General features: G+C 45.3%; 1 protein-coding gene across 4 annotated transcripts in view; it reads left to right on the top strand.

The window, feature by feature from the left end:
• KANK1 (KN motif and ankyrin repeat domains 1) overlaps positions 1-12798 on the top strand; it is a 211390-nt gene extending 198592 nt beyond the window's left edge. For all 4 annotated transcript variants that reach the window (XM_018052043.1, XM_018052042.1, XM_013965960.2 and 1 more), the window contains 6 exons: positions 919-1006; positions 5325-5544; positions 8125-8267; positions 8885-9085; positions 11110-11208; positions 11776-12798. In XM_018052043.1, coding sequence (XP_017907532.1) covers positions 919-1006; positions 5325-5544; positions 8125-8267; positions 8885-9085; positions 11110-11208; positions 11776-11838 — 814 coding nt within the window. In that variant the 3' untranslated portion in view covers positions 11839-12798. The remainder of the gene's footprint in view (positions 1-918; positions 1007-5324; positions 5545-8124; positions 8268-8884; positions 9086-11109; positions 11209-11775) is intronic.

Raw genomic sequence — 13011 nt, 5'->3', positions numbered from 1 at the left:
TTATGGTCCGTACTGATTATATGAGAGGAACAGTTTTTGGCCTCAACCAAAGGTCACATTTACTGTAGAGATGATGTGATCAGTCACATGCCCATAGTTTGTTGCTCATTGAGTGATTGAGATCACCACAAGAATGGCTTTGGGACTGTCATAAACAGCAGCTGAAATATCAAACACTCTGGTTGGCTAAAACATGTACTAAAAGTGTAGCCAATTTTAAAGACTTAGCAAACATGGAATCGATGCTTATAGAACAGGAGAGAGCAGAACAGATGGAAATTTCAGTATGTTTTTTCACCATGTGAAGTATAACTAGAACATTTCAGAAAGCTAATTTGGCAAATGAATATTTAACTGCATTAACACAAGGTAAGTGTCTTTGTACTTCAAGTATTTTCAGATGGCTCAGTATTTTGATATCTGTTGTTTGTTTTAAAAGTTTATTGAGGTTTACTTTATATACCATATGTCATCTGACTTTTAAGTTCATGTTTTCATGTGGGTTAAATAAACCCTTCCTGAGTCACCAAATGTGATTTCAGATGTGTGGTTTACTGGTCAGCATAATGGGTGTGTGGTAATTCAGATGTCCTCAATCCCTTAAGAATAAAACTATGTTTAAGAACTTAGAACCAAAGAAGTGGAACATCTCCATAAGGCCACACAAGCCAAGTGGTGAAACTGAAAGCTACCCTCATGAAATAAGGCCGGAGCTCTGGCTGGAGGCCTTGGCTCTGCGTGTAGCATCTGACCTCGGGCATCTGGGCTCTCCCAGGCAGGCACCTAGCACCACCACAACCTGCTGAGGTTGACCTGGGGCTCCTGGTCTTGTAAAGGGTTATGGAGTTTGAGGTAAAGATGCCTTTCTTTCTGTAGTCAGTCTTGAGCTCTCTTTCTTCTATTTTCTCCCCTTTCTAGATATGAATTAAGTGAAAAGATGTTGTCTGCATGCAACTTACTGAAAAATAATATAAATGACCCCAAAGCTTTGACCAGCAAGGATATGGTGAGTCTGACCTACAGACCCTGTCTCTAGGCTGCCCCTGGGCTGTTGTTGCCTGCACTGTTTCCCCGCCAGACTGTTCCTAGTGCGTGGGCAGAGTGACCATCCTGCTGCCCTGCGCATCGGGTGACCCTGTGAATGTCTCCCTCAGGCCAGACTGCAGATCTCGTTTCTCCAGCCTGAACTTTTCTTGGGGGCTGAGCATCTGCGAGGCAAATACTTGCATATGGAAAGGAGGGCTAATTGCGGCCATTCGTCGTCTTTCGGCATGTTCGGCTGCTTACAGAACCTTGTGATCCAGGGAGCAGAGTCCTGGAATTTTTTAAGTTAGCCTGTGTTTTTAAGAGAAACCTATCTGAGCCGAGGTCAGCATTCCTTCCAATTATGAAACTGCGTATTATGCTCTGATGTGGAATGCAGGCAGTCACTATTTTTAAACCTAAAAATAACTGCACTTGTTGGCCTCTCACTGCTTGAGAGATTTAGAAGCCTGCGGCAAAGAGGTAGACAGTTTTGCCTTAAGGAGCATGAATAGCATAACATCAGTTCAGTTCAGTTACTCAGTCGTGTCTGACTCTTTGCAACCCCATGAATCACAGCACACCAGGCCTCCCTGTCCATCACCAACTTCCGGAGTTCACTCAGACTCACGTCCATCGAGTCAGTGATGCCATCCAGCCATCTCATCCTCTGTCATCCCCTTCTCTTGCCCCGAATCCCTCCCAGCATCAGAGTCTTTTCCAATGAGTCAACTCTTTGCATGAGGTGGCCAAAGTACTGGAGTTCAGCTTTAGCATCATTCCTTCCAAAGAAATCCCAGGGCTGATCTCCTTCAGAATGGACTGGTTGGATCTCCTTGCAGTCCAAGGGACTCTCAAGAGTCTTCTCCAACACCACAGTTCAAAAGCATCAATTCTTCGGCGCTCAGCTTTCTTCACAGTCCAACTCTCACATCCATACATGACCACAGGAAAAACCATAGCCTTGACTAGATGGACCTTTGTTGGCAAAGTAATGTGTCTGCTTTGAATATGCTGTTTAGGTTGGTCATAACTTTTTCTTCCAAGGAATAAGCGTCTTAATTTCATGGCTGCAATCACCATCTGCAGTGATTTTGGAGCCCCAGAAATAAAGTCTGACACTGTTTCCATTGTTTCCTCATCTATTTCCCATGAAGTGATGGGACCATATGCCATGGTCTTCGTTTTCTGAATGTTGAGCTTTAAGCCAACTTTTTCACTCTCCACTTTCACTTTCATCAAGAGGCTCTTTAGTTCCTTTTCACTTTCTGCCATAAGGGTGGTGTCATCTGCATATCTGAGGTTATTGATACCTCTTCCGGCAATCTTGATTCCAGCTTCTGCTTCTTCCAGCCCAGCGTTGCTCATGATGTACTCTTCAGAGAAGTTAAATAAGCAGGGTGACAATATACAGCCTTGACATACTCCTTTTCCTATTTGGAACCAGTCAATTGTTCCATGTCCTGTTCTAACTGTTGCTTCCTGACCTGCATACAGGTTTCTCAAGAGGCAGGTCAAGTGGTCTGATATTCCCATCTCTCTCAGAATTTTCCACAGTTTGTTGTGATCCACACAGTCAAAGGCTTTGGCATAGTCAATAAAGCAGAAATAGATGTTTTTCTGGAACTCTCTTGCTTTTTCGATGATCCAGCGGATGTTGACAATTTGATCTCTGGTTCCTCTGCCTTTTCTAAAACCAGCTTGAACATCAGAGAGTTCATGGTTCATGTGTTGCTGAAGCCTGGCTTGGAGAATTTTGAGCATTACTTTACTAGCGTGTGAGATGCTCACAAACTACTGCATTCTTTGGCATTGCCTTTCTTTGGGATTGGAATGAAAGCTGACCTTTTCCAGTCCTATGGCCACTGCTGGGTTGCAGCTTCTTTCATAGGTTGGGCTTCCCTGGTGGCTCAGAGGGTAAAGCGTCTGCCTACAATGTGGGAGACCTGGGTTCAATCCCTGGGTTGAGAAGATCCCCTGGAGAAGGAAATGGCAACCCACTCCAGTACTCTTGCCTGGAAAATCCCATGGACTCAGAAGCCTGGTAGGCTATAGTGCATGGGGTCGCAAAGAGTCGGACATGACTGAGCAACTTCACTTCTTCACTTCACTTCATAGGTTAGACCAGGCTTCTGGTAGACACTTGAATTCAGTGCATTGAGAAGATATAGCATTTCATGTTATTCTAGATAGTAATGTTCATTGGAATCTTTGCATATTAGTAGAAGATTTAATGTGAAATTTTATGCTAAATAATCAAAGTCTGCAGCTGATGAGAAAGTTGATTCAAAGGTCTCACAAAGTTGTGGAGTTATGAAACCAAAATGTTAAGATGGATGTTAATGCTGGAAAGGCAAATAGTTTTCCTCATATAACAAACACAATCTGAAGAAAAATTCGTGATGGCTAGCACAGGAGAAGGACATACGTGTGCCCACCAGGACATTCTATCCTGGTCTATCCTGCTTTAACTGAGGCCCTAAAGATTATAAGTAGCTGCTGGTTAGTGCTCGGAATGGATGATACCTGTCTTCAGTTCTCATCCCATAGGTTTTTTTATCCCAGCTAAATCATATTACCTTGTTATATGGCGTCATTTTTTTAAATTATGCTGTCTTTTCACATCTGTTTATATTGCTTTAGAAACTTAAATTTATCAGAGCCAGCTGAATCTTGACCTTCAAATATTGTACTGAGAAAGGAGCATAGTAGTGATGTTTACAGAAGAAAATACTAAATGGAGTCCCTGGCCTAGGGGGACATCTTTGTACATGTTGGACTCTTATAAGGGTAGACTAAGTGCCTGTCTGTGCCTTGGTCACAAATAATAAGACCAGGAAAGGTCACTGCAGTGTTAATATTTCCCACTAGGTTTAACCTGAACTTAAAGCTGATGCTTTCAGACCCCAGATTTTATAGCTGTTATATACTGTTACTTTTACCTTTCCCATTGTCATTGCTGTTTAGTCGCTAAGTCTTGTCGGACTCTTGTGACCCCATGGACTATAGGCCCCCAGGCTCCTCTGTTCATGGGATTTCCCAGGAGTGGGTTGCCATTTCCTTCTCCAGGGAATCTTCCTGACCCAGGGATTGAAGCTGTGTCTCCTACATTGGCAAGTGGATTCTTTACCTCTGAGCCACCAGGGACTCTACCCATAATACTAGGTTATGTGAACCTCGGGGAGGACTTAACATTTCTGGGGCCCCAGTTGTCAAGCATATTCTTAGCATACACTCCAGGATTGGTCCATTTTTTGTTTATTGAATATTCATTCAGTAAATACATGTTTAAAGTACTGTGCTATGAAAAGTCCCAAATGTGAATGATTGCAACACCAGGGCCATGTAACCATATCAGGACACTGAATATGTAGCTATAACAGAGTTTGACACCCAGATGACATAATTTCCCTTCCCTCTGTGTGAGGTATCCAGAGAATTGAAATCTGAATATGTGAGTGAACAGAAGAAAAGAAAAATTAGATGAATTCTTTCCTGGTCAGGAACATTTTCATTCAAGTGACCAAACTATGAAATGCCAGTTTCATGTGTCCACAGCCTAAGGGAAGGCAAGTGGGGCTGATGACCAGATGCAGACGATCCTGATGGGAAAAAGTAATTTGTTTCAGCAAAAAGTAATTTGCTTTTTATTCTCTTTCTGTGGTTGAACATTTTTATTTGGGATGTAGTAAGAATCAGGTTGCCTGCATGGTTATGGTAACCAGCCTAGTGCTGTGGAGATGGATGTTGAAGGAGTTGAAGTTGGACAGGACAGGAAGGAGGCAACCTGATTGTGTCAAATGATTTCTCCTGTCCTGGTTACTATGAGAATCATTTTCAAGGCCAACCTCCCTACATAATATTAATAGTTCAGTAATAAATGGACCCTGGCCTAAGTGACTTAACATGTATTACCTCATTTGTCATCACAAACATGGTGAAGGAAAGGCATTTTTATTACCCCCATTTTGCAGATGAGGAAACTGAGATACAGAGTAAGTATCTTCCCCAGCTTTGAACAGCTCATTGCTAGCAGAGTCAGAATTTTAGGATCCTGGTATAATTCTTGCACGATGGTATAGAAGTTAGAACGTGTGCATGTGTGCAAATCAGAAGGTATACTTCAGTTTGGAATTTGAGGCTTCTCTGAGGGCTCTGGGTTTGATTAGTTGTTCTTTGAGACCAGATTCTATCTGCATGTACTTTGACTATAAAAGGCTTGATTTCCTGGGCTTTCAGCTAGGTCCCAGAAAGGTCTATAAATAGAACTACTAATGGCCAACCGCTTGGTGTCTTGGCAGAGGTTCTGTCTGAACACCCTCCAGCACGAGTGGTTCCGTGTATCCAGCCAGAAGTCGGCCATCCCGGCCATGGTGGGGGACTACATAGCCGCCTTTGAGGCCATCTCCCCAGAAGTCCTGCGTCACGTCATCAACATGGCAGATGGCAACGGCAACACCGCCCTGCATTACAGCGTGTCGCACTCCAACTTCGAGATCGTGAAGATGCTCTTGGACGCGGGTACACTAGCAGTCCCTTTCTCTCCTCCAGCAGACTCAGGTTGTAACTCATCTCGAAGGAGCTAGCCGACCCACTCCTCAGTTTTGTGACCCTTCTAAACGCCTTTCCATTGCTTTTCCCCATGAGACCGTAAGAATCTCATTCTTGAGTCATTCATGGGAGGCTTGAAGCAGATTCCAGATCTGTTTTGGAAGGTGCCATTGAGGATATTCGTGCTGCAGTTCAGCAAGATGTACCCTTGGTAACACACATGACTCACATTCCCAGCCTGAGCTGACTCAGGTAGGCTTGCTGGGTTCATTCTCAAGAGGCAGAACGCTGCCCCTGAGGCCAGAGCCACAGCTTTCATGTCTGTGGAGTGCTCTCTCTGTGCTTGGGCCAGGACCCCTCTCCAGCCACTTTGCAGAGCTATGCAGTTAGTCACAGTGGGGACCGGGCACAGCTGCTGCAACAGATTGTGGTAGAATCATCACTGTTTCTACCAAAATGCACCCCTGTTCCTGGGGAATCAGCTTTGAAAAAAGAAAGGGTTATTTTTTTTATCTGAACCATAGTAATAAGAACAGTGAAAATGTTTGTTAGTAATTAGAACTCACCATTCGAGAATATAGCCAATGGATGTATTAAACATGGAGTGAGGGGGTGTTACATAGAAGGGTCCCCTTGAGAAATAGGGAGCTTTCAACTTTTTGTTCAGATGGAACAGCCCTATTATCGATACCTTGAGTCTACAAGTCATTTTATTTCTTTTTGAAATACATATTTTTACTTCTAATTTGATGGATACAGAATCCATGGTACCTCAGTCTGATGAGCGAGAACGCAGTGCGAACATCTGATTTAGAATATGCAATGCAATTGTCCAGTTTTCCCATTCTGCTTCTTGACCCACCTGTCCCAGTTTTTTTCTGCTTTGTCTTGGAAACATTAGATTAATGCAGAGAAGAGACCAAACAAATCTATCTTTTTTTCTAAGTTTGATTGTTCCCAGTTTAGGGGCCATGTTAGGATAAAACTGTTTCCAGTTTAAAGGAAGGAATTCCAAGCCTCCTTCCCTTCAGACTTTCCAGACTATAAACAGAGCTGATGATACTCTCAGCACAGGTTACTGTTTAAACAGAGAAGTGGATAATATCCGGGAAAGCTAAGAACAGGATTTCAGGATTGCTTCTGAAAATAACAGTTTAATCTGCCCTTGGAAATTTTGCATGGGCAGAATATTTTGGTAAACTAAATTATTTTAGTTCCATTGTTGGATGGCTTTGGTTAATCATTTTCTGGGTTTACTTTACTTTTTATAATGCTCACCTTTATAGACTGAGATTGTGGCTCCATTTACAAGAATGTTTGTAAATCTAGGATACTAGCAACTTCAGCAAAGAGCCAAATGCCAGAGATAGTAAGGGGCCTCAAAGTGCATGTCTATTCACCCACTTCTCCATCAGACAGCTTTTTTCTTTTCTTTTTCCTTTTCTCTGTTAAAAAATGCACACTATTAAAAATACCATTATGCCCCTAGTAGGCAGTTGTTTAGAACTTAAGAACATTTTCACCATACAGTCTCTTCTCAGTCTCAATGACAGAAACACCCTAAGCACTTTAATTGTATCTGGTCTCACATAAAAAGTTTCTTGCCTGCACTCTCCATTCCTTTCATTTTATTAGAAAGTGCTGAAGGAACTTAAGGATGCCTGGAGGATAATTTAGGCCCTGTGTGTGTGTATGCTTAGTCATGTCTGACTTCTTTGTAACCCTGTGAACTGTAGCCTGCCAGGGTCCTCTGTCCATGGACTTTTCCAGGCAAGAATACTGGAGTGGTTTGCCATTTCTTCCTCCAGGGGATCTTCCTGACCCAGAGATCAAACTCTAGCTCCTGTGTCTCCTGCATTGACAGATGGATTCTTTACCACTGAGCCACCTGGGAAGCCTAATTTAGGCCCTGAAGACTCCTTAAGAATTACAGGACTAGAAAAGCTCTGGTTTATTGAGTCTAGGAGTCCCTGACAGTTTGTAAGGGATTTAACTAAATTTGCTGTCAGACCACAGTTCTTAGAGCTGGGTGTCATATGATTGGATTCTAATTCGAAGGGTCCCACATGACAGCATCAAGCTCAGGGTCTCAGAGTGAGCAGTGGTTTGTGACTGGGGAATACCATATTCAGTGTTCCTGCATAAGCCTCTCCAAATCCTTCTTTCCCTTGTAGCTCTGATCACCTTCTTCACTCCAAAATGGTGATTTTCTAGACAGAGATTAATGTCTAGATCCCACATTATATTGTATTCTTCAAAGCAACCATTACTTGGAACAGCCTTCCAGACTTCCAGGCTGTTGTAGTTCAACCGCTATTTGCAAACAAGAGGGGCTGTGAAAGCTTGCTGTTATTTCTCATGAACTAGAAAAAAACTTTTTCTTTGGTTTGGTATGAAACATCTCTCACGTTTCCTTCTGACTCACTCTGGGACTTTGACTGCTGGAGGCCATTTCACTGGGCTCTCCCATACTCCACACCTTCAGTTTAGGAGGACAACTGATGCTGTTAGAAGACTGGCTCTTGCCTCAAGAGACTCATGTTTTTGCAGACGTGTGTAATGTGGATCACCAGAATAAGGCAGGGTACACCCCCATCATGCTGGCAGCCCTCGCTGCCGTGGAAGCGGAGAAGGACATGCAAGTTGTGGAAGAGCTCTTCGCCTGTGGGGATGTGAACGCCAAAGCCAGCCAGGTGAGTGTACTTACTTGCAGATTCTGTGCTAGCTGGCATAGCTGTGACCTGCACAAGTGCCCCCGCCATGCTCCTAACCACTGAGCACACTCTGTGTGGCTGCCCAGTGGTCCTTGATGACCAAATACACCCATGAAACGCCAGCTTAACCACACAATGGAAACTTCTCCCTTCTCTGCCTTGCATTGCGTTTGTTTGAAGCCATGTGCACACGTGAATCGTGGGTCAGCCTGCCTGTGAGTGACTGGGAGTCCCCACCATCTACCCAGACTGTCTCCAGATCACAGTGTCTTCCTACCTGCCCAGGGCCCCTCACCCAGATTTGATCACAGTTGACCTGTGACCATCTTCTGCACTTTCCAGCTCCTTGCTATCATGAGACGGATCCTCCAAGCCAAAGGGAAAACTGACTCATGACTTAGGGTCTTACTTATGATCTCATGGCTCACAAGAATGAGTTTCTCCATGACTGCCACCACCCGCCCCAAGTAATTCCCTGTTGATGCTTTCCCATTATCATTCTCCCTGCTTCCCTTCCCACAGCACAGCCCCGCTGTGGGTCACACCCTGCCAGCCCACCATGTGCTTCTCAAGTCCGCTTTCATTTCTCCTCACAGGCAGGACAGACGGCCCTCATGCTGGCGGTCAGTCATGGGCGGATTGACATGGTGAAGGGCCTGCTGGCCTGCGGGGCTGATGTCAACATTCAGGACGACGAGGGCTCCACCGCCCTGATGTGCGCCAGTGAGCATGGGCATGTGGAGATCGTCAAGCTGCTGCTGGCCCAGCCAGGCTGCAACGGCCACCTGGAGGACAATGTAAGCTGTCTCCGCTGGTGGGGCCTCCAGGCCAGCGACACACAGGGACTTGGGGGAGAGGCAATGCTGCTTGACCAGGGGAGAGAGCAAATCCTCCTTTATCCTCCTCAGGGATTTGTGTTGTCATCCAGGCCACTTCCCTTCACAGCCCAGCTTGGCAGCATCTTCTGTGTACAAACTAATATTCCCATTAACTGAAGCCAAGGGCAGAAAAAGAAATAGGCCTCACTCTAAAATTTATAAAAGGAAGAAGACGATGGGCATGTACAAGAACCAGTGTACTGAAGGGAGATAAACAGATTCACGATACAGAAATGAATTCGGTGTGGGTGACTACCAGGTGCCCTGAGAGAAGAGGACCAGCCCTGCCCCCTGCCCCTGGTCCATCCGAGTGAATAATTGGTGACCTTTCATCAGCTAGGGGATCCGGACTATCTTGGCTTGTTTTCAGCACATTTTCCCACTCCTTCTCGGGCTGTTCCCATCATTGTCACTCTCATCTCCTTCCTCTCCCAGTTCCCAAACTTTCCCATTCCCAGATAACCCCTTGACTGGAAAACTGGAAAAAATTCTGAGGAAAGCTGCTGATCTGGGTGTCTCCAGGCCAAAGAGGAGGAGAACCAGTAGGTCATGGCACAGGAACTAACATGGGTGGTGACAAGATTCAGAGGGCCAAAGGTGCCAGAGGACTGGCTGGGTTGGTTCTGTTTTTGAAAGTTTATCTCTCTGGAGCACAGGTTGAAACCAGGGCTTCCATTGGGCCCAAACACTAAAAGATTAGAGGGAAAACATTCTCCTTTGCGCTACACTTGAGATCCTGGTAGGCCCACACAAGCAGGAAGAGCCAGTCAGTACTGGCAGGAAGGACTGCCTGGCGTCTGCAGTTGCAGTGACCTCCCCAGGAGCACGTGAGCTGCGGTTGCAGCAGATCCCCTTCACTCTGCTACAGAGGAGGGCCAGCTTCCAGCTTCTCTTTCCTTAAGAGCAGTCTGCGTTTCATGTGCCTTGATTCTGTTTGCTTTTACCTCTACTCTCCGCAGAGAACAGTTTGTAGATCTCGTAGTAAGAGGCCATCGAGCCGCAGTGACTTCCAGAAATCCTGGTCCCCTGTTTACTCCTTATCCTTTAAGGAGCAGGAGGGTATGCAGCTGGCCTCTGGAAGAAAAGTAACTCCCAGAATTCAGAGTGGGAGAGAGGACCCTAAGGCTCAAACCACACACAAATTGTTCCCTGCCGCTGGTGACCTAAAGGGAATCCTTATCCCAGGACTAGAAAAAAAATAAGTTGTGCCATATTTTGTCTTTTTATTATTGTTAATTACTTTTGGTTAAAGTATAGTTGATGTCCAGTATACTGTTTTTGTCTTGATACATCTTTATATCCATCTAAATTCCTGCATTTTAGTAGAATCCTAACTGAACATTTTCTTTACCGTATTTAGTGTTGCCCCTCGTATATCCATAAGATATATTCCTGCAAGGCAACAGGATTCAGTGCTTAAATGTTGGTGTGACTTGGAGCATTCTAGAAGGGTGGTTAGGGCTGTAGGACCCACTCCTTCCCTAAGAGGAAAGTTAAGAGATTCTTGGCAAATTGCAGGGCATCAGAACAGACACCATGCTGCTTGATGGCTCATTGTAATTATAAAAAGAAAAAAAAGTTACGTTTCTATCCCTGCCTTTGCCTACTGCCCCCTGCGGGTGGGCTAGGTGGGTGAATTAGAGCCCTTCCTGGGCAGCCTGTTTTTGTTGAGACTCCCCGGTATGCAGACATACACACTGACCACCGTGAGGTGGTAACACTGGCAACAGGCTGATCCTTGTCTGAGGCCAGGGTAGGAGCTGTGCCTCTTGTTATCCTGACATCCTTCAAGCTTGGCACCTAAGAGGTCCAGAAGGTTTCCTAAAGAACAACAAACTGCTAGACTGGGGAGCCTTACCAGTTGAGAGGGACTGGTGCTGTTAGCTTTGGGCTACCTGGAAGTTTGAGAAGCCCAACTTGGTTTATTTTCATCTCATCTCCAGGATGGCAGCACTGCACTCTCGATAGCCCTGGAAGCCGGACACAAGGACATTGCCGTCCTGCTGTACGCCCACGTCAACTTCGCCAAAGCCCAGTCTCCGGTCAGTGTTGTGCACTTGGCGTTCGTACATAGGCTGCAAGCCACCAGACTAGTTGGCCCCCTTCCTCGGGGAACTGACAGGACATGCAGGTTTCATGACGATTCTGAAAACCAAAGTTTGAGTCGGGAGTGTAAGAATTCATCATTTTTGCCCCACCCAGAGGGCCAGGAGTGCTAATCGTTAGCACTGCTGAGGCTGGATGCCTGCTTGTCCTCACACCCTCACAGGAAGCATATATTCTGGATAGAGTTATCCAGATGGCGCGTCTTGAGCCCATGAATACACATCGCCTTCCTGGCATCTTTCTTAAAGTTGACAGTGAGCAGCAGCCCGTGGTCTCAGGGTTCCCTCTCAGCAGGAAGCTGACTTCCCAGGACAGCTGGAGGTAGCTCTGCCAAGCCCGCTGGCCTGAAAGCGGCTCCCCCTGGAGGACCGTGTATGGGGTTCCAGCCCTCCTCGCTCTGGCTCATGCGTGGTGTTCACAGAGTTCCTGTGTCACAGAAGACGCATCTACCTGAGATCACTGACTAACCCCCGGTTTTTTTTTTTCCTTTTCCTGGTCTCTAGGGCACCCCTAGACTTGGAAGGAAGACATCTCCTGGTCCCACCCACCGAGGGTCATTTGACTGACTGTGTGCAAATAGCCGTCCATTTACATGCCACCACTAAGCTGCTAATTGTTCCTGTTGGGCTGACAGATACTGAATGTACATTGTGCCTGAGCTCACCAGCAAACAGAACACAGAAAACCGGGGGCTGAAGGCTGGAGCTGCCAGTGGGAGCTGAGCCAGCAAGAGATTTCTGGCTGGGCACACACGCCCCCCTTCTGGCCGTCTCCCTCTGTGTAGGGCACACTTGCTGTTGAGTCTCTGCTCCGTTATGTACAGTTGTAGGAAATTGTAACCTGACCTGAGTGGGCAATTTCTGTTACGTCTGTTCCTGCTCTCCACACCCCCACCACTGCTGAAAAGTATCAAGTTCTCACTGGCATGGTGTTTTTAAAACTTTTCCACAAGTATTTGTATTTACTAAATGTGGACCCATTGGAAAGCTCTTTGAAAGCTCCGTTCCAGGATGGTTTTGTTGATTTTCCTTTTGTCTTTATTATTTTAAAATAAGGAAGTTGAGATGACTTTGATCATGAATGAATCGGGCCTGGGCTGGTAGGTTTCTGGTTTTAAAAATAAAAGGTGGAATTCTCAAAAACTATAAAACTTAGCAAAAGGAAGTCTATTCAGTTGGTTTTATCTAGGTGGCTGTATTATATGACATTTTATACAAAGGGTATCTATATAAACTTGACACAGTATTTTGAACTTTTGTATTCCATAGTAACTGAAGACATGAAGAACGACATGTAATGTTGCCGTATTTTTATTAATAATTGCACAATTCTGTGTCTAATGATGAAAGTTGAATTGTGTTAGAGAAATTGGCTATCCATTGGCCTCTAGAGAAACAGTGTAGTTCTCCACGTATTTATGGATTCCTTTATCCCATGTCACATTTACTTTGGTCTTACATGTATTTAAATGTTTGAAGTGCCTTAGACTCTTGCCATATTTTCAAAATAAAATTTCATTAAGCTCTTTTACTTGTCCCTGCTTCATTTCTGACAGCTGTCTGCCCTGACCCTTTTGACTTACAGCAGTGGCAGCGAAAGCTGATGAGCAGAGGGTGAGTGCCCCGTCCGCTCGTCTTAGACTCCAGCGAAAGGAGACGCCTCCAAGCTCATGACTCCATCTCCAGCTCTGCTCATTACTCAGGTTGCACAGCAGGAGTCTCAGACTTAAGACCTAATTA

This window comes from Capra hircus, chromosome 8 (genome assembly GCF_001704415.2).
Source record: "Capra hircus breed San Clemente chromosome 8, ASM170441v1, whole genome shotgun sequence".
NCBI classification, from domain to species: Eukaryota; Metazoa; Chordata; class Mammalia; order Artiodactyla; family Bovidae; genus Capra; species Capra hircus.
This window is presented reverse-complemented; position numbering and strand designations above follow the sequence as displayed.